The sequence below is a fragment of the Gobio gobio genome (genome assembly GCF_949357685.1).
Source record: "Gobio gobio genome assembly, chromosome: 17".
NCBI lineage: Eukaryota > Metazoa > Chordata > Actinopteri > Cypriniformes > Gobionidae > Gobio > Gobio gobio.
This window is the reverse complement of record NC_137110.1, coordinates 19,538,518-19,557,445: the sequence shown is the minus strand read 5'-3', so window position 1 is coordinate 19,557,445 and position 18,928 is coordinate 19,538,518. Positions and strand designations below refer to the sequence as shown.

At 37.0% G+C, this 18,928-nt stretch overlaps 2 protein-coding genes across 3 annotated transcripts; one reads left to right on the top strand and one right to left on the bottom strand.

The window, feature by feature from the left end:
- Positions 1–352: 352 nt before the first annotated feature.
- Positions 353–2,149, bottom strand: tmem69 (transmembrane protein 69). The gene is made up of 3 exons (XM_079841572.1): positions 2,048–2,149; positions 1,818–1,867; positions 353–1,587 (listed from the first exon to the last, which is right to left on the bottom strand). Exons 2-3 carry the CDS (start codon positions 1,860–1,862, stop codon positions 904–906), a joined length of 729 nt encoding a protein of 242 aa, XP_079697698.1. The 5' UTR covers positions 1,863–1,867; positions 2,048–2,149; the 3' UTR covers positions 353–903.
- Positions 2,150–3,668: 1,519 nt separating this feature from the next.
- Positions 3,669–18,577, top strand: gpbp1l1 (GC-rich promoter binding protein 1-like 1). 2 transcript variants are annotated; one of them, XM_079841570.1, is made up of 12 exons: positions 3,669–4,019; positions 5,252–6,364; positions 9,160–9,273; positions 9,418–9,547; positions 9,638–9,954; positions 10,132–10,207; positions 10,305–10,501; positions 10,678–10,818; positions 12,759–12,914; positions 13,705–13,823; positions 15,246–15,348; positions 16,754–18,577. In XM_079841570.1, the coding sequence occupies exons 3-12, from the start codon at positions 9,214–9,216 to the stop codon at positions 16,907–16,909; spliced, it is 1,455 nt and encodes a 484-aa protein (XP_079697696.1). In that variant the 5' UTR covers positions 3,669–4,019; positions 5,252–6,364; positions 9,160–9,213; the 3' UTR covers positions 16,910–18,577. The 2 variants fall into 2 exon arrangements, with proteins under 2 accessions (XP_079697696.1, XP_079697697.1); XM_079841571.1 differs by having other exon boundaries at positions 3,846–4,023.
- Positions 18,578–18,928: the final 351 nt, after the last annotated feature.

Genomic DNA, 18,928 nt, shown 5'->3' with positions numbered 1-18,928 from the left:
GTCGATTGTTCATTGTATTAAATTAATTTTTAATTTCAATGAACTAATTTCAAGGCAACCAGGTAACTTATTTTAAATATAATTTTTTTTTAAGTAAATGATTCCCCCTTTTAAATTCCAACATAACAGAACATCTAACACTATAAATCACCACATATATTAACATTGTTATAATTGTCATGGTTATAATATTGTCTAAAAACATAAAATAACACTTAATTTTCAAATATACTCTCGTTTAACAATCAGACGCAAAGCATGCTGGGAACTAGAAATCTGCTGTAACTCATTCCGCTTGAGTTCAACTTAATTTATTGAGTTCAAATAACTTTTTTCTAAGTACTTTAAGTAAAATTAACTTGTTTTATTTAGTAACAGTTTTACAGTGTATGAATGACTTTACACAGAATGTAATGTTCTTGCTAAAATCATAAAAAAAATATAGATAAACAAGGCAAAGAAAATTAAGTTCCCAAATAATGTTAGGAACTTATAAATGTATTTGTTCAATACAATAGTTATTCCATTTCAAACCTTTTAGCATTTGCATTGCTTTTTTGTTCAAAATCACTTAAAAATGTCAAATAATTTAGTAAGAATTCTATTTTTATTTCACAGTATACTTCTCACGATCTAACTGACGCAGTATGTGAAGCTATATTAAAAGTCATGAAAAAAATTCCCATTGTCATTTTAATTCCCTACTGCAATTTATTATCTGTTTGGCCAATAACCGTCGACAATATAGGAAGCCAAATGGATATGTATAAAAAAAAGGAAGAGAATGGAGTCAGAAATTAAAACACAGAAAGATTCAGAAATCAACATGGTGTAACACATTATCAGTGATGACACTTTTAACATATTTAATATCAATGGACTGACATTACAAATATGCATAAATCATTTATCAGCCAAATACTTCTTCTCAGGATAAAACTGCTTAATGACAACAGTGCCTATCAAGGAGAAAAAGGCTACAGCTGTGAGGATTGTCCTCAGTGCTTTAAACCAGCTGGGGTACGTGGGCAGGAGGGACAGGTCATAATGCAATGCTATCCCAAGCCCAATTATCACAAGCACAGCAGACTGTGTAATGTCATGGCAAAAAAGGAGTGCTGTCCAAGCAATCAGAGATGGAACCACGCTGTTGGCTAAATTGAGCCAGTCAGGTTTTGCTGGACTCCCGGCGGGCAAGGCAAAACCCCAGCGTACCCCACCAAGAAAGGAAAGAATGGACGCTCCGTATGCAACTTGAGCAAATGCGACCTCGGGAAGATACAGTTCTGTGACAGCCATAAGTAGAGGAGCGGATACAAAAGGTATGAGACCAGATAATCCGAGATAGAGGGCCGGCTTTGGAGCTTTCTTTAGGTCTCTCATGTCATACCGAAGCAAATCAAGTTCTTTTGGTGGACTCTCTTCCTGAGTCCGTTTCTTCAGTCTCTGACCAGACCAGTGAAATGACTGGGCTCCCAGAACAGCGCCAGCAACATGTCTTGGGGGCAACTGTCCATATAAACCTCTAGTGAACAGTGTTGAACAATGAGTGGTCCGTTGCCCTAAACAGGCAATCTTTCTGGACACCTGAACAAAGAACAAATGTCAATTAAAACAATTGCTTCCGTTGTGTTAAGAATTCTCATAAACAATGAAAAAATACTACATAACGTGTTGGAAGTTATTTCCATTAGGTAACACAGAATACTGTTATTCATAACTGAAACGCGCGTAAATAGAACATAGATAAAATAATAGAATAAAATGTGCAACAAGACGACAACAACAAAATCTGACGGGTAAAATGTTACACTCACCCCGAAGTTACCAAGGATGTGACGTCCGATTATACTGGCCAACATTTTACCTGCAATTCAAATAATTTGAAAACATAATTATTCATTAAAGACAGTTACTACAGTGCTCAGATCGGATGTCAGGTTGCTGAACTGAATTGCACATTATAAAAGCTAACCCTTCACAAGCTGTGGTTTTATAATTATGACAGAAACAGGATTCGATAAAACTTAATAAAACATAGACCTACCTTGATTTCATTTCATAACGTCTTAAAATAAAACGTAGATTTTTGTCAGCAGAAGGTCATTACAACGCGTGTGGAAATGTGAAGTCAGACACACCCGAACACGCAAAATGCCTGGAAAGTTCTTATAAAAGTCCTACGGAAGAATCATGTCTTTAAATTCAAATTAAAACGTTTACATTTATACACAATTCACATAAGACGTTTATGAATGGGATGGAGTCTCGTGGGAATGGAGTGTAGTAAAACAAGTGCAGTTTCATAAAAACGTAATTTACTAAATTTACTTCATGTATATGTTTACAATGTTTATTAAAATAAAATAAAATATATTATTTGTGGTCAGCTAGGTTTGACTGAAAATTAATTAAGAAACAGAAAAAAAACAAGGGATTGTGGAAGACAGAACAAGAGAAGAATACTGGCACAGAATGAGCATTGGTAGGTGTGTAAGGTTTTTGTCTTTGTTACGAGGAACCAGAATCGTGAATAAGTCATTAATAAATTAATGATGTTAATTATTATCATAGCCATGTTCACACTATAAATGTACTTTTTTATTTTTTATTTATTCAAATCCATTTTGTTGCTACTTAAATTCAAGCCTGTTATCTGAAAAGTGATAGGTGCAAACTTTGCGTATTATATTCTATTATGTAACGCTACACTAGCTTCCTTTTCAGAAAACTTAATAGACATTTCGAACAATGCACAAACATCTATGTGCATCAACATTGTGTGTGCATAACACAGAGGTTTCCAATCTTTTAGATGCCACGGACCCCCAATATGATCATCCTCTTGTGAGGGACCAATACAATTTTAAAAGGTATTTATCTTTTCTAAACACCCAATTTATACAGTGAACATTACATTATTATTACATTAAGTTACATTATATTTTTTTACTCATTATAGTAATGTACTGTTAAATTTATTTTTTCTTTATTGATTTTTAATATTTTCAATTTACATAAAATATTTTTTCTTTGTTTTTATATAATTCAATCTATTTAATTGATTAATAATAATTTATTTAAATATAATAATTTTTTTACTGTTTTTTTCTAGACTTTTCCACAGACCCCCTGTCACTCCCCTGCGCCCATTGGGGGTCTCAGGACCCCAGTTTGAAGAAAGAAAGAAAAAACTGCCATTACATAGGCTACAGTATGCAAACCAAATTAATAAATAGTGTCTTTCCTGTTATATGAAATACAATATCAGGTATCACAGAAACAACACATTCCTTTTTTGCACAATCAGTATGAGGTGTCATTCAGTTAATAACCCAAACATGCTCGAAAATATCTGAACAATATTTTTATTTGGAAAAGAATAATTGGATATAATAATAATAATAATCATTAAATAAGCATTTATGTATTTGTGACACATTCTACATATAATTGTAACAGATTTCCACTTTGAACAATCAGATCTGATATCCAATCAGATTTTGGTGACAATTTTCTGTCATTGAATACAATAATATAGGCCAGCGCACATTATTATTTTTCTTTACTTCACGTGTACTAACGCCTGTGAAATCAGACACCGTGGACTCAAGAGATGCTTTCTGGTAGAGCTAATTTGCATTTGCGCCCATTTTGCCATGTTGTTTACATAATTGTTTGTAACCATTTAACTCAATATATTTCACGAGTAGTGCAAACTTTATAAGTCCTCGCTCTGTGTTTCAAGCCCTCTCAAAACTAATTCCTCCAGCTGGCTTGAGCTGCCGAGAATGTTATGACGCGTCGAGCGCGCTGTGCTCTGCGATCGATTAGCTCGTCTGTGCAGAAGTAGACAGGAACAAGCTAGATGGATTGGCAAAGTCGGAACGAGTGTGATTAAAAAACACAAACAAAATACAGAATCAGAAATACGACAACCTCCAAACTGTCAAATTGACTTGACAAGCGGCGCATCATTGTCTTTGATTAACTTATTGGGATAGACAAGGGATCAAAAGGTAGGTGTGTATCGAAATGTTTATTCGGTTGGTTTGGAGTCGAGAGGGAGCCATTTTACAACACTTTATTTCTGCTCGGAATGCTAGCTTAGCCTAGTTCGCGCCGTGGCTAAAACAACACGCATTCCGTCACGACACAAGTCAGAGCCGTTACAATTCACCCCTATGTAGCCATCTAAAGATGCCTAAAAGTTTCTTTACTCTGATAAGTTTAAATTTAACCAGTCGACGTGGACTAAAAGGTTTATGCACACATGAATGGCCTACTATGCTAACTGTGTCGTGCTAGCGAGTGTTCAGCAAGTAGAAAAACGACAAGTATTTAGTCGTAATTTTCGATGTTTTCTAGGTATGTATAATTACTGAATGCACCAGAACGTTTCGACGAGCATGTTACATATTAGTTTGCTTTTATCACAAATATACTTCAAAGTCCATTCTAGTTCATATCCTGCAGCTAACTCTTTTGCTAATTATACGCTTGCTTTTAGTTTTCCTGCAGTTTACTTTCTGTTTTGCATTTATACAACCAAATTGTTTATCTTACCGTAACGTTGGCTAGACAATATATGACCGTGGTCATAGATATTTTATCTAAAATCATCTGACAACGAGATGATTAGTCATGTTAAAGGGGTAGTTCACTCAAAAATGTAATTTATTGTCATAGTTCTCTCTCTCTCTCTCTCTCTCTCTCTCTCTATGTTGTTCCAAACTTGTATGTTTTAGGATCAGAAAAAGAGATGTTTGGCAGAATAGTCGACTGACAGCCTGTCATCATTCACTTTCACTCTTTTTACATGCTGTGAAAGTCAATTGTGACGAGATGTCATTATGCCTATTATCATGCATTTTCCTCTTGAGGGAGAAAAACATACATGTTTGGAACAAAATGCGGGTGAGTAAATAATGAGCAGAATGTTTCCTTTAAAATAGTTGTGGTAGCACTTTTGTAACCTGTCAAGGCCGCTAAGTGTGCTGACAAACTTTTTTAATGTTTTGGTGGTTGTTTCGAAGCCAGCGTTTGGAACATTCGTTTTTCTGCAAGATTTGGGGTTAAAATTATGACTGTGAAATGGGTTCCATAACTTCCACTTAAGTAGTTCTGCTTTGTGACGTTTGTTGTTAAGTTCAAATATTTCCTATATTCATAGATGATAGAATCGGCATGCATTGTAATTATTCAAGATTATAGAAGATATAAATTGATCTAAATATTGCTTATGTTACAGAGTTGGTCTGCAGATTAATCGTGAAGACCTGGAGGAAGAACAACCTGTTGGATTTGTGACTGCAGGATTTTAAGAGACCCAAGATCTCCCAACATGCAATAATACAATCTGGAGTACACCTGTTGTTTCGCAGTGAATGTTCAAGGTTTGCTTGCACCTGGACGCTTGTGTTTTGTCATTGAGTTTCATTTGAATCACCAATGCACGGTACATCGTGTTTAACAAGAATCTGTGCAGATTGGCTTCAAGTTACTCGCCTGTGGAAGCTTCTTCTAATTTGATGAACTGGAAGATCGGAAGTGTTGTTAGGAGGCAAATCATATTTCCTTTAACATTTTTCGGTAGCCTAACGTGATATTGGTTCACCAGCCATTTATCAGCCATGTGGGCCGAGAATTAAAGATGTCAAGTTTTCATTGTTTGGTTCACTGAATCATCCAAAGTATGAGCTGTTGAAGGCTAAAGCAATTCTCATGACTTTATAACGTAAAGCACTTCTAGCTATTGTGATGTGACAAATCAGCCCCCCTCCCCTTTTCGCCCTGACGTAGCACCTTCGCTGTTTTGATGAGGTGAATATATTCAGATCACCACTCTCCGCAAAACAGCATTGTGTGGTACAAACCCACTTTCCCTTTTTTTTTTTTTTTTGTCGCTGTGTCTTCAGCCGAAAATGAGTTCGTAAGGAACTTCTGAGTGTCAGAGCAGGCACAACGTGCTGCTACCACAAGCCCCCAGAATAACAGACTGGACTTTTTGGACTGGTATTTTGGTCGCCCTGAATGCACACAGTCATCGTCGGTGAACTAAGGGTGTCGTGGAGAGTCACTCTGGCATTACAGATCAAACACATCCGCAACTCTTCCACAGCCACACGCCATTGATCAAAAACAACACGTCACCATCTTTTCCATCATCTTACAATTTCACCTTGGGCTGCACAAGTTTCACTTCCATCCCCTTCTTTGCACCATCCTGGAAACTGGAGTTTGCCTGTGGCAGGAGCTGCGGTTGTCCTGAGGCTTCAAAGCCTGTGAAAGTGTGTTGGTTCGGCCCTCTACACAGACACAGCCAAGGACAGGGCCATCGAACTACAGAGCCTTTGTCTCTGGGGTAAGAAGCCACAACATTTAGCTGGAACATTCCTTGGTATCGTTTATTTTGCACTCTGAATTACTTACCTCTTGCAGTATGAAATGATAGATTTGTCATTCAGTAGATTTAGTTGTTTTAAAGTTAGCTTTTGTTGAGTCTAAACAAATACAGTCAATCATATCAAGGCCAAGAGAGCAATAAAACAGTTTTATTCAATGTTTTTTTTAAATGTTTAACCTAAAAACTGATGGCTTGTCTTTGAAAAAGACATTACATTTAAAGACATCAAAATCGGCATGTAACGCATCTATTTTGTTTCCTCTTGAGGGAGAAAAACATACATGTTTGGAACAAAAATCTAAATCGGCACGTAATAAATCTATTTTGTTTTCACCTCAATGTTTAAATCAAAATGTTGTAACTAGATATTCCTGTAAAAATGACAGACTTCTCTCTGGTGACGTATGCTAGAATTCTTCAATCATTTAGTCCACTTAAAGCCTACCCGTCAACTGCAAGTGGTTTTCTGATAGGTTCAAATATGTGAGCCTGCTTCTTTACTCTGTATGGAGCCTAGGGCTAACACAGGTGTGATTTCTAAAGGCACATTAGTTTTTTTAGTAATATTTATCAAGTTGTTGGGCATATTTTATGCATGGTATTCCAAGAATCATTTGTAGCACCTTTAAAACACCGATACAACTGTAAGCAAGCTATTTGTAGGTTGATTTCTCCAAAAAGTGTAAACCCTGTGGTGTTTTCAAAACATTTCTCTTTTTTGAGTTTTCTCTTCAGCCTGATTTGGCAACATTATCTCAACCAATGACACGAGTTTCAGGTGAAGACTATCTGTTTGCCTGACCTTTGGCTGATGGGGGAACATTCAAAATAGAGCTGCAGCTATCAATTATTTTAGTAATCGAGTATTCTACCGATTATTCCATTGAATAAGAAGTAATTTTTCTTTATTAAAGAGCAATACTAAATGTACATGAGAAAATAAGACTGGTATCTTAAAATGAACAACTAACTTAACTTTCAAGTTTCAGCTTCAGCTCAGGCATGACAAGCCTTTACTGTCGTCTTGGAAGGCTTTTGGCTTTTTTAAAAAAGAAAAAAATATTTGACAGGAAGGTAACTTGGAACAGGAACAAGAGTAGAGATGGGCATACTAGAGATGCGTGGATCAGCTCTAACGTCACCAAATCCACTGTTAAAAACACACCATCTACCCGCACATGATTTCCTCTGATTCCGATATCCGCACCCGAACGTCACTTTACAATTATTCAGATTCTCAGTGTTAAGCGGGATGCTATTGTAACATATTAGCTACACTGAAGTAGGTTGCTTTAAAAAATCCTCTTTGGCGAAATGACATTTCTTAAGTAACCTAAACCAGGGTTGACAACCAACACAGCTCACAGAGTAATTGCTGGAACGTGAGCAAAAGCGAGAGAGGTGTTTGTATTTAATTCATATAAAGTACATCGCACATACAGATCTACATTGAGCTAATCATTCATCATAGTAACACAGCTTGTTTTATTAAGTTAGGAGCTATAAATATGATTAAAGTGTGAGATTTAAAATAACACAAATCAATGAAAGCACGCAGCTCTGGCAGCACGAGCGCTGCACATCAACAAAAGTTACTGCTTGTTCTGCTATTTGTTGCGCTTACTTTGAGAACATTTTAATGATGTATTTTGGAGATATCAAGTATATATAAAGTCCCTTTAAACATTTCACATACACATTACAATGACGGCGATGCATGTGCATTCTCTGTTCCTGCTGGTCACTTCATGTGTTTCGCGTTCCTGTATCTCTTCAGCTGATGCGTGAAGTGCCGCAAATGAAACTTAAATGTTCAGCGTCGCATCCTGAAGCTCAACACACAGTTGTCTTCCTTTAAAAATAGAGAGACTAAATTATATAACTAGTGCTGATGCCGCTCTCTCTCGCATTGCGATCTTTGATCTTGAAATTAGCTGAAAACGAAAGTTAAAGAATGACACACATTCATTGCGTTTTACCGTGAAATGAGTTCAGCATCTTTATTAAAATCAACACTTAAATGATTTCTCTCTCATCCGCCCACAATTTTTGGAATGTCACTTTTTATTACTTTACCCACCTGACCTGCGGATATAACCGTGATCCGCGCATACTCCGAGTCCTTACACAAAAATGGTCTTTCTGCAACATGACCGTGTGTAGTTAAACAGACTAAACAAAGCTTCAAGGCAAATGATTTTGCCTCGATGATTGTTTGAATTCGAGATATTTGAGGAATCGTTTCAGCCATGATTCAAAACTTGTTTTGCATTTGTTGCTGCAAAAAATATATATATTTTTCACCTTTCAAAGATGCCATGAAATCAAAGATGAATTGTCAAATTTTTTATGGAATATTGCAATATTTACTATAAATGATTTATCTGTGCACATCATTGCACATTAATATCCCCTTCTCCTCGCAACAACATCAAGAATGATAATGTGTTGTACACTGGCGCGAATGTTGGTCAATAAGGTTGTCCAATGGCTAGACGAGTTTGAATATTTCCCCTGTCAACCTGTCACTCACAAGATGATTGCAGAAATTGGCCAGTGACAAGGATCCAGTCAAAATCAAGTCCCACCCTACATTTTTTTTATGTTGAAGAAGCCGTTTTACTCAGATATACGTCACAATAGGGAAAAAACATAATTGCAATTTCCATTTCATACTAACTTTAAATGTGTTTGCATTAGGTATTTGTTGTAGTAGATTATGGTGATTTGACGTTTGTTGCTTGCATTGTCAGTTCAGGCCATGAGGTTTGATGCCTCCATCCACTAACGGGAGACACTGGACCTAAATGGCGCAGCATGACTTTGTTCCTGCCTGGCTTAACTTCTCCACGCCTCAGCCCGCCAAGGTATTGTAATGGATTGTTGACTTTGTATTGACAGGACAGGAAGACTCAATGGAGCCTAATCATTATTTTCTAAAATAATAAGCTTTTTAAAGCGGAAGCTGTCTGTTTAAAATGTGTCTGTGTGCTTTTGTTTTTTTTCTTCAGTCCCCTGCTGCCCCCCTTGAGAAGCATGGAGAGCACTTTCCCCGCGGAGACAGCCGGCCGGGAGTAAACCGTCGCAGACACAACTCCTCTGATGGCTTCTTCAACAATGACCCACTAAGAGCTCCTGGAGGTTGCTGAAAACGCATCTAACTTCCTCCTCATATAGAGTTAACCTGCTTTTTGACCTGCCCTGTGTAATAGCTATTCATTTTCTCTTCAGGTGATGGGTGGCAGCAGCCATCGCTGTTGAGGCATGACTCCGTTGACTCTGGTGTTGCAAAGGGGACTCAGGGGGGATTGGGAGGCGGACCAGGGTGGAAAGAGACCCCCAGCTGGCATGGGGTACCGAGGGGCCAGGAAGGTCCTCACCACCACCATGCTCGGCATATCAAACGTGGTGGAGGTGAAAGGGACAGACAAGGGGGCCACCGACAACGTAATGGAAACTTTCATCCACGCAAAGGTGGCTCATATCAGGACAGATATTCTGATGAGGAGCGCAACGATGATAAGCTCAAGTTTGTTGATGAGGATTTTGTAAGTATTTTTTTCCTCTTGAGTTTGTTTACTAGAGTGAGGTCACACCCCTACCAGGCATGAGTAACTTGATATGTCATTAAAGAGGTTTAGTTCTGACATTCTTTACATGCCTTTTAATCAAGTGACTGCATAGTTAGTTTGCATTCATGCTTTCTGTTTTCATGTGAATTTTAGCCCTCCTTGAACCCAGAGACAACTGGAAAGCCAGCAAGTCAGCCTCGTGCTGTCGGGACTCCGGCAGGAGTATGGGGTAAAGTCACCATGTTCCAGCTGCATAGAATTAAAATATTATGTTACATTTATTGGTTTGTTTTGAAAGTTTTTTTTTTTGGCAACTTCTGTTACAGAGAACCCCCCTAGTGCTAAGCAGGCTATGTCTAAGATGCTGGTCATTAAGAAAGTGTCTAAGGAGGACCCCAGTGCTGCATTCTCGGCTGGCTTTGCCAATGCTGGCCCTCTGCCCGCCAATGGTTCTAAAGTCCCCATCACTGGACCCAGCGTCTACAAGAATCTGGTGCCCAAACCTGCCACTGCCCCCACCAAGGTACTGAGCTAGTGGATCTGAAAATAGTACTTGCATGATGTTTTTGATGTGCTTGACCAGCTTATTGAATCACATCACTTATGGTGAAGAACATGTTTTTTTCCTAATGTTGTTTTTATTGAATTATGGCAATTGTCGTTTTTGTTTTATAAATAAAACCTTTGTCTTTTTTATAGTCTGGCCCATGGAAACCCAATGGAAGGGAAACTAAAGTGGGTTTGCATTTCTCTGGACGGGATTCAGCCTTCACCAGCCCTGTGTCTGTGACCAAACCTCTGATACCCGTCAGCGCACCTGCCCATGGCACTTCTAAAGAGGTAAAATGACATAGTCAGGCATGAAGGCTTGATGTTTTTGTTTTATTTTTTATTAGTAGGTTGTGATTAAACCAATAATCTGAGTCATTTTAAGTCGGCACAAATTATTCTTTCGTTATACAATAAACATAATAACATTAATTATTAATATTTATATAGTAAAACAAGAACATTAATTTTAATATGGTAAAATTGTTTCCAGAGAAGTGTCATGAATCCTGCATAAAAAATTCTTACATTTTCCAAATGTTTTATAGAAACCCCCCCCCCCCGTGTTTTTATCGCCTACTATATACAGTACAACATGGGGACCTACTTTTTTTAACTCTTATGCCAGGTGCAGACTACATCATATTTTTGTCTGTTACAATAGTCACTGTGTCAGAGTATGCGATTTTTTGACTCCTAAATTCTTATGTCATGGACAAGAAACATGTCAGACTACACCTTGCTTTCTTACCAATCATCGCTTGCCGTCTTTAATGATGTGTGATGTCATCGAGAAGGCGAAACTAGCGAGTAACTTCCAGAAACAAGAGTGTGAACAAACAATGGCTACCGAAGTGGCGTGTTTTGTACTTGCCGTCTTGTCGCCAGAAAAAGCCCCCTCAAAATAAAGAACCTGACAGTGGACACTTTCCTGGATTGCACAAAGAGGACAAGTATGGCGTATTGTTGCCATAGCTCCATGAAGCTTTCCTCCATTGCATGATTCCACCTAGCAGCACCAATATTATCATCTCTTTCATTTCGTCATGTTCGAAAGCTGTGACCAATAGGAGCACAGAAGCTCTTTCGTACAATGTCACAAATTAAACATGCATGTCTTTCGGTTGGGATGTCATGAAGCGTCGCAGACACGGTGTCTGTTGTCGTCCACTATGACACAATATAAAAGATAAAATGGTTGAACTATTAAAGGAACTACGTTGAAGTAGGGCTGCAACTAACGATTATTTTGATAATCAATTAGTTGGCCAATTGTTTTTTCAATTAATCGGGTAAAAAGCCCTTTTTTAAAAAAATTTATTGACTAAAACACACTATTCCACATCCTGCCCAATGCTGTCCTTCAAACAAACATGCCAGCTGAGTGCTATGAACACATACATGGTGAATAGGCTATATGTACCATTATAAAAATTAACCATGGTTTTACATTGAATAAAACAAACAGAAATAATATGAATAAATAAATAAATAACAGGTTTATTGTAGTTATTAAATGGTAACCGCAAATTATCTGTAGTTTTGCTTCAATCCATAGTTTAACTATATGGTTTTTGTGTGGTTATACAAATGGTAATCAATACAGCAAAAACATAGTTGTATTTATAATAAAAACATGGTTGTATTATCTAAATAGGAGCATGGTTAATTTTCATAAGGTTATGTTTGTGCTATTCTTTATGTGGGGGTGGGGGGGAGAGTTACTAAGCAAAATAAGTTTTAATCCCTGCATTTAAAATGATATTAAAGAAACAAAATCACAAAAAAACAAACTCAGTGTTACCAGATTAGAGGAATGTTCTGCAGGAACACACTCTCACACACTCTCTCTCTATGGACACAGTAACCTGTTACTGTCATTTCTTTATCCTGTAGAAACGTCTTACATATATAGGCTATTCAAATTAAACGCTGTTATCCCTTTACAGTTACTACTGTCATAGAACAGACCTAATTGAATTACATTTTAAAATTGCGCTTGAGATGCACTGAAATGAACGGGGTTCAATGCTTGAATTATTGGTTGTTTGGAACTATTGGTCGCTCCATGACGCTTTACTTCCGCATTCCTCAGTTCCTGTGGAAGTCTATGGGAGTGTCGTAACTCTGTTTTTCAACTGCTCTGGTTTATCCATAGGAGAATATCAATAATTAATGTCTTCTCTTTCATATTTATCTTTCCATCTCCCTCTCCCTTCCTTCCTCCATAGCCTCCCTCCAGCACCACCCCTCCCATAGACATCACCCCCTCACGGCTAAAACTGATGCGCCGCAGCACAGACCGTAAGAGTGAGTTCCTGCGTGGACTAAAGGATGAGAGAAACGGGGATTTGAGCGACTGCCACAGCCCAGGAACTCCAGCAGAGGTGCAGATGAATTCATCTCTGCTCTGCTGTCTTGTTAGCTGTAGTAATAAGTAGATTAGTTTGCCTTTATTTGCTCATTTTAAGATGATCAGCATTGGCGCATATTTTCCTGCTTACATAAGTTACTTTTTGCCATTTTATATTAGCAATCAGCCATTAGTTTTTCACAACAGCTATTCAATATGAATGATTATAGCATTTGTCAGCTAATAATAATTATTGCTTATTTTCATGATTTCAGTTTGTGTTCACTAAGCCAGTCATTTTAGTATTATAATATTATAGTATGTATTAATATTTTCAAAGAAATTCTATTTTTAAGTTTTCAGTTCTCATTTTAATTTTAGTTTATGTGACTTTTCTAGGGCATTTTTATTTTTGTTTAGCTTTTTACATATTCATCAAATATATATTAGATTATTAACATATAATATATCAAATATATAATGTATATTAAATGAATATATATGATTTCAATTTACGAAAACACTAAAAAAATATATGGTTGTTCTGGAAAAGGTACAAGATACAAAAGTATAAAAGTGGATATTTCCTTGCAAAATGAGAGCTTACTTCCAAGCATACATTTTAGTATTAAAAAGCCTTTATTAGAGGGGCTACATCTTTAAAAACACCAACGCACATCGGCCCCAAACAGGCCTCCATTATGGTGTAAAAATAGTTAGAGTTTTAGTTAACATTAACACTGCACTGGGTAGTTGATACATTTTGTTTTGCCTCGTATTTGTGTTTACTAAAGCCGTCATTTGTGATTTATCTTTGTGTTTAGGGAGAAGGAAGCACCCCTGAACCAAAAGAGTTTGGAGAGAGTCATGAGAACGGCATCTCCCACTCTCTCAGTGACTCAGACCCAGAGCACTTGTCCAGCTCTCTGGAGGCGGAACACAGGTCAGAACAACCACATACACAAACACTTCAACGCATTCTCCTGCATCAGACACACATAAGCTCCTTTCCAAAATCTGGTGTTCCGTCTACATGGGCAAATGGCTTCTAGCTTAAATGGTACGTCGCAAGTGACTTATTTGGAATGCGTTACATGGGCGCTGGGCAGCAACTACACACATCATACAAAGAGCACTTCTCATGCATATGGAAGACAATTGAGTTCCAAAAATATTTAAAAAAAAAATTTATTTGCATTTAATTATTAAAAAACATATATTTTTAAATAAAATGTATACCAGGTTATTTGCAAGCAAATTTCTCTTGGTTCAACCTCCATAATGGATTAACTTTTTTTCACTGAGTTCATTACAGTTGATCTGAGATTGCTTTCTTCATGAATGATGCATGCATCGTCACCTTATCATTTTACCAAAGATACACTTGCTACCTTGGAGGCACACTTAAAAAGCATTCTCATGCTTACAGAAATAATCTTGTGAAAATCATTTCCAAAATCTTTACATTAATTGCATTTGGATTTTGGTTCAATTTTATTTAAATGAAATTAGCTTATTTGCAAGCAAATTTCCCTTGGTTCAACCACAATAAATAAAAATTTTTCACTGAGTTTATTCCAGATTTTCTTAGATTGATTTCCTCATAAAGAATACTTGCGCTGCCAGCTTATATATATATTTTAAACTATGTGTCTTTGATACTTTGGAAGCACACTTGAGATGCAATAATAATAATACGTTTTATTTATATAGCGCCTTACCCAAGCTCAAGGTCACTTTACAAGAAAATAGCACATACGCAGCATCAAACATAAGCATCAATATAGAGCATAGATATACTTATACAAATACACAGTAACAAAACAGGAGAACACTAAACAGAGGATGGTTGGAAATATTGTAAGAGAAGATGTTTTTAGTGGAGATTTGAATGAGGATATAGTAGCAGTGTCATGCAGAGTAAGAGGGAGAGAATTCCAGAGTTTCGGAGCCACAGCACTGAATGATCTACAACCATAGTTGAAAGACGAAAACAAGGTACAGTAAGCAGTTGTAAGTCAGATGACCGGAGAGAACGAGGAGGAGTATAATAGTTCAGATAAATAATGGGGAGCAAGTCCATGAAGACATTTAAAAGTTAACAATATAATTGTATTCTGAATGCCTACAGAAACAGGTAGTCAATGTAGCTTGTAGGTAAAGGGTAATGTGATCAGATTTCTTGACTTGATTGATGACTCTGGCAGCAGAATTTTGTACATGTTGTAGTCCAGTGATTGTTCTAGTGGGCAGCACTAGCGGGTAATGCTACCTCCACAGACAGCACACTAGGTTTTTAAATAGAGCCACACATTGATCTGCCCACAACGACAACATCCTCACAAATGTGGATCCTCTCTGACAGGTTGCTGAAGGCTATGGGATGGCAAGAATACCCAGAAAATGATGACAACTTCCAGCCTCTCACTGAAGACGAACTCAAAGAGTTTCAAGCTAAAACTGAACAGGTATGGGAAATGCATGCATATAGTGTCTATTTTATTTTTAGTTTATTCTTTGTTTAAAATTAAGTGCATCATAGACTAGGGGTGTAACGATATATCGCAATATAGAAATGCAACTATGTATCATTGATGTAAACGATATGCTTTGTGGTGTAGTTAGTTTTATTCAAGACTCAGCTTACTGTATTTACAAGGTATAATTCACCCTAAAATGTAAATTGTTATCAGGTACTCACTCCATGTCGTTTCAAACCTATAAGATTTTCATTCAACTTCCAAACCTAAATGAAGATATTTTTTATGAAACCTGAGCAATAGCTGTTACTCCATTTAAAGTCCATTACTGTAAGACTTAAAATACCCAAAAAATGTCATCCAAGGCATCGTAAAAAAAACAACTAATCGAGTGGTCTGATCTCAATCCAAGTCTTCTGAAGAGACACGATGGCTTTAAATGAGGAACGAATTTACAACGACGCGCATACTGTAGTAAACATGGAGGTTCAAATGTGAGTGAGTAAATGCAAAATTTAAATGTTTGGATCCACTAAAGATTTACGTTTTGTGATTTTGACATGCATTCCTGCGATTAGAACTATGATTGATTGTATTAGCACACTCTTCAAAGTGAAAGCCCAAACATAATTTAAATAACCATATCATATTTAGTTTAGTATGGTTATTCAAAGTGTTTTAGATGGTTTATTCTTATATTTATAGTGCATTAAAGTGATAGTTCACCCAAAAATGAAAATTCTGTCATCATTTAGTGACGCTCAAGTTGTCTTTGTTCTGCTGAACACAAGGAAGATATTTGGAAGAATGTTTGTAACCAAGCAGATCTCGGCAGTCATTGACCACCATAGTGGGGGGAAAAATACTATGGTAGTCAATGGCTGCCGAGATCTGCTTGGTTGCAAATATTCTTCCAAATATCTTCCTTGTGTTCAGCAGAAGAAAGAAATTCATACAAGTTTGGAGCAACTGAGGGTGAGTAAATTATGACAGAATTTAAATTTTTGGGTGAACTATCCCTTTAATAGCGGAAGAGGCCTAGTGAGCACCGGGAGAGTCTGTGTAAAAGATCCATCAAATTCCTGCATTGAAACTGAGTACTTTGTGAAGAAAATTAAATGAAATGTTGAATAAAATGCAATGGGGGAATATTTGTGGGTGGGTCCAGATGATAATAATAAAGAATATATTATTATTATTAAAGTAATAATATATAAAAATAACCTTCTTTATTTTGGCTTAAAACATTGCGATCGTGAGTTCAGTACCGTGATTTGTATTGAATTGTGACATGGGTGTATCGTTACGCCCTTATCATAGACATTTATAGTTCATTTCCTGAGTGACCATACTGTGTGTGTGTGTGTGTGTGTGTGTGTGTGTTTTGTGTCAGATGAAGAAGATTGGTCTTGGCCGTAACGGTGTGCTCTTAAAGCCACGTAGTGTGGCCCTGCTAACCTGGAGGAACAACCCAAACCCTGGCCTGGAAGAGGGCTCCGAGTCTGAGACGAGCAGTAGCAGCCAGACCTCCGATGATGAGGATACCTAATGTGGCTTTAAACACCACTCCCGCATTTCCCTTTTCTCTTTTTCTCTTAATCTGTCTCCTCCGTCACACCCATTTATTTCAAACTAAAAGAAGGGAGAAAAGATTCTTTTCATGGACAAGGAACATCGGTCATATCCCAGGCGGAGAGAAAAAGAATTCACTTGTCACTTCATAGGCAATGTCTTTCTGTTTGATTTTTGTTTTTGTTTTTCCCCCCTCTTCTCTCTCCTCGTCTGCTTTTTGTTCTTTATCCTGAACTAGAAATGTCAAAGAAAGCCACATGCACCCCTCCACCAGATCTTTTTTGTTTTGCTTGGGAAAAAGACTAATTCATAATAACACCAATTATAACCGTGATTTAACGTGAAATATGACATCATTCTGAATGTTCTATAAAATGGCTTTGACACCTTTCTAAAAGATTTTTTTTTTTTCCTTTTCGCGAAAACAATTCGTAGCATTAGTGTTAAGATGAAACAATCAATGTGAGCCGCTGACTGCGACGTCGCTCCCAGTCCCTCATAGAAATGAACTCAAGCCAGTCATCCCTGCAGCAAGGAAGAACTAAAGCAACACTGATTGGACGGTCACGTGCAGTCTGGCAGCTAGAACATCAGTCCATCTCTGGCTCCAGTTCCAGCAAACCTTGCTCATTTTCACTGTTTTCATTCTGCAGAATCATACTAATATACCTGATTTTATTTGCCAAGTACACATGTGTGAGAACCTTAAAGGATGTTTAAAAGTTAGAGTCGAAACCTAGCTTGCGGAAGAGTTTGTCGGGAACTGGTCTTTGAATAAAGGTAACGTTTGGATGGAAGGGTCTATGTTTTATGTTGCGTTCTGGTAAGCCAGACGAACATGCAGATGTTCAGTTCACTGAGGTTGGGTTCTGTTTTGGAAAACTTCAATTTCAAAAAATCATAAACAGACTGTTTTCTTTCTTGCCCATATATGGTATAAAATATTTTTTTTCCCTGAATAACTTAAAAGCTGTTTAATTTAAACCATATTGAAATCCTGAACATTTCAGAGTTATTTTATAAAAAGCATTCTCATGCTTACAGAAATAATGCTGTGGCAATCATTTTCAAAAGCTTTACATTCATTGCATGTGGATTGATGGGGGTATTCCATAAACACAAGAAAGGTTTAATGAACTTCACAAATCCCAAATAAAATCTACCCAATGGAATAGAAAGCATTAAACATTATTGGGCTTATGTAATGTTTACAATGCAGGAATTGATCTGATGTCTAAGGTTTATAATGACTGAACTTTGTTTGCTCAGTTCAGTAAGATGGCTTGCACGCTTTGTTCTGCTATGTTGTTCCTTAAACAGTTCATTAGAGGTTCATTTTGGGCGCCGAGTTCTATCCCTGCTGCTGGCAGTGAAGTAGAGATCCATCTTTAAAAAGTCTTTATTTCATGAGGGACTGCTGGTGTAAATTGTGCATCTCCTTTTTTTTTGTACCTTGTTTTTGCTGATAGGGTATAAAATTGCTTTATCACATATTTAAGTTTCTTTTTTAATTTTGGTACAGCTGTAAAAATTCCCACATAAATAGTTTTTTCTTCTTCTTTTGTTTGCATTATATTGTTTCTGCAGCCTTGATATTCAGGGTGGATTGTAAAAAAATATAAGAATAAAAAATTGTGAGTTTTGGAAGATTAAGATTATTTTGATAACATTATTTACAGATTTGAGAAGATAAAAGGTGTCCTGTATGGGTTTATCTGTATGAGACAAAGCAGGCATAAACTACTGCATCACAATGAAAAGATCGGAGAAAAAATTGTAATAAATATTTTGCATCAGTTTGCCAAACATGTCCAGCCTTTCGTTTTCTGCTGTAACGTCTTGGGAAACATTTTTCATGTTTTAGGAGAGCAAATGGTAATGTTTAAAATGTGCATGGAAAAGAGAAAAAATAATAAGCAGAAAAATAATTAAGGGTTTGTTTCCTCTTGTTCTGCCATTCTTCACCACTCCCTTTTACCAAGGTGATTGTAACCAA

Bases quoted from the DNA above. Each gene is read 5' to 3' on its own strand.
- tmem69 (XM_079841572.1), bottom strand. From the start codon at position 1,862: ATGTTGGCCAGTATAATCGGACGTCACATCCTTGGTAACTTCGGG. The intron at 1,588-1,817 runs GTGAGTGTAACA...TTCTTTGTTCAG, and splicing joins ACATCCTTGGTAACTTCGGG to GTGTCCAGAAAGATTGCCTG.
- gpbp1l1 (XM_079841570.1), top strand. From the start codon at position 9,214: ATGGCGCAGCATGACTTTGTTCCTGCCTGGCTTAACTTCTCCACGCCT. The intron at 9,274-9,417 runs GTATTGTAATGG...TTTTTTCTTCAG, and splicing joins CCACGCCTCAGCCCGCCAAG to TCCCCTGCTGCCCCCCTTGA. The intron at 10,502-10,677 runs GTACTGAGCTAG...TCTTTTTTATAG, and splicing joins CTGCCACTGCCCCCACCAAG to TCTGGCCCATGGAAACCCAA.